This window comes from Mus pahari, chromosome 10, assembly GCF_900095145.1.
Source record: "Mus pahari chromosome 10, PAHARI_EIJ_v1.1, whole genome shotgun sequence".
Taxonomy (NCBI): domain Eukaryota; kingdom Metazoa; phylum Chordata; class Mammalia; order Rodentia; family Muridae; genus Mus; species Mus pahari.
The window spans coordinates 39,906,746-39,908,217 of record NC_034599.1 but is presented as its reverse complement, the minus strand read 5'-3'; the positions used below and the strand labels follow the sequence as shown (position 1 = coordinate 39,908,217).

At 48.0% G+C, this 1,472-nt stretch overlaps 1 protein-coding gene across 2 annotated transcripts in view; it reads right to left on the bottom strand.

Moving 5' to 3' along the window:
* Nucleotides 1-1,472, bottom strand: part of Ift46 (intraflagellar transport 46) — a 16,627-nt gene that overhangs the window by 6,540 nt on the left and 8,615 nt on the right. For both annotated transcript variants that reach the window (XM_021207058.2, XM_029543816.1), the window contains exons 5-7: nt 838-912; nt 592-685; nt 183-311 (exon numbers count right to left, since the gene is read on the bottom strand). In XM_021207058.2, the coding sequence (XP_021062717.1) occupies nt 183-311; nt 592-685; nt 838-912 (298 nt within the window). The remainder of the gene's footprint in view (nt 1-182; nt 312-591; nt 686-837; nt 913-1,472) is intronic.

Here is a 1,472-nt window from a genome sequence, read left to right as displayed (position 1 = left end):
AAATTTAAAAAAAAAAAAAAAAAAAAGACATGTAGGTGACTCTCACAGTATGTAAACTGTATCTCAATAAAGCCATCCCTGAAAACCTGAGCTGGTCTGAAGCTACATGCCTTTAACAGGCAGTGAATACAAGATGGCAGTACAGCCTCTGACCTAGGCCCTGCTTTGGACCAGCGGCTCACCGTAATATTATGCTGCTTGGAATTCTCTGTTAACCACAGCGAAAGCACAGTAGGGTCCGACTGCTTTGTCGATGGTTCATCTAACACCAAGAGGCCAAGGTGGTCAGGCTTTCCATCGGGACGTGGCACCTGGTTCAGAGAAAGGCTAAGATCACTGGACTAAGTCCTACTGAGAATGAACTCACATGATATATGAAGCATATACATAGGGCTAAATTCACAGTTAGTTAGGAGACAAACACAGAATACTGTATCACATAACACACTGAGTGGAATCTGGAGGAGGAACTCCAATGCAATGAGCACTATTAAGGCAGCCAATGCTCATCAGAGAAACTAGAGGAACTATTAGAATAGAGAAGCTGGAACCAACCCCAGGGGACACATTTTTAGGATGCACCATCTGTACCTTTAAAAATGCATCGATATCCCCAACAGCTGGGATAAAATCAGGAATGAAAGGTTTCAGTTTGTGGTCCAGATCGATCAACTGAGGTGTGTACCTGCAAGGGGCAGTTGAGGAAACATGAAAGCAGTCAGAAAATGTCACTTGACTGGGCTAAAAAGCCCCAAAGGAGCTTGGTGCTACTTCAGACTGGAGTGCAAAGGCCGGGGCAAGGCAGGCGAGGTGTGTGTAGACAGCTCTCACACTTACCGGCTGATGTACTCGAAGAGCTCCTTGACCTCAGCCGAGACTGGCAGATGCTCGTAGTCTGCAGGATCATAAGCCCTGGGGAAGAAGAGCTGCAGGTCAGGGTGGCCCTTGGGGAGCACAGGCAGCAGGCCTGGCAGCCAATGTGTGATCTGACTAATAGGGACGTGACCTCAGGCCTACCTTCTGCCCCTGCCACCTGCCACATCCTATCTTCCTGGTGGCCTACAAGGCAGCTTTGACAATGATTATAGTTAGCTGTCAATTACCTCTTACACTAAAGGAGAAAGCTGCAGGAAACCCATGCACTTTTTAAAAAATATGCATGGCTGTTTTGCCTACAAGTGTGACTCTGCATTACATTTGTACCTTGTACCCAAGGAAGCCAGAAGAGTGTGTCAGGTCCCCTGGGATTGGAGCTAGAGACAATTGTGAGCAGCCATACGGTGCTGGGAATTGAATCCAGGTCCTCTGTAAGAGCAGTCAGTGCTAGCCAGGCGTGGTGGCGCACGCCTTTAATCCCAGCACTCAGGAGACAGAGACAGGCAGATTTCTGAGTTCGAGGCCAGCCTAGTCTACAAAGTGAGTTCCAGGACAGCCAGGGCTACACAGAGAAACCCTGTCTTGAAAAACCAAAA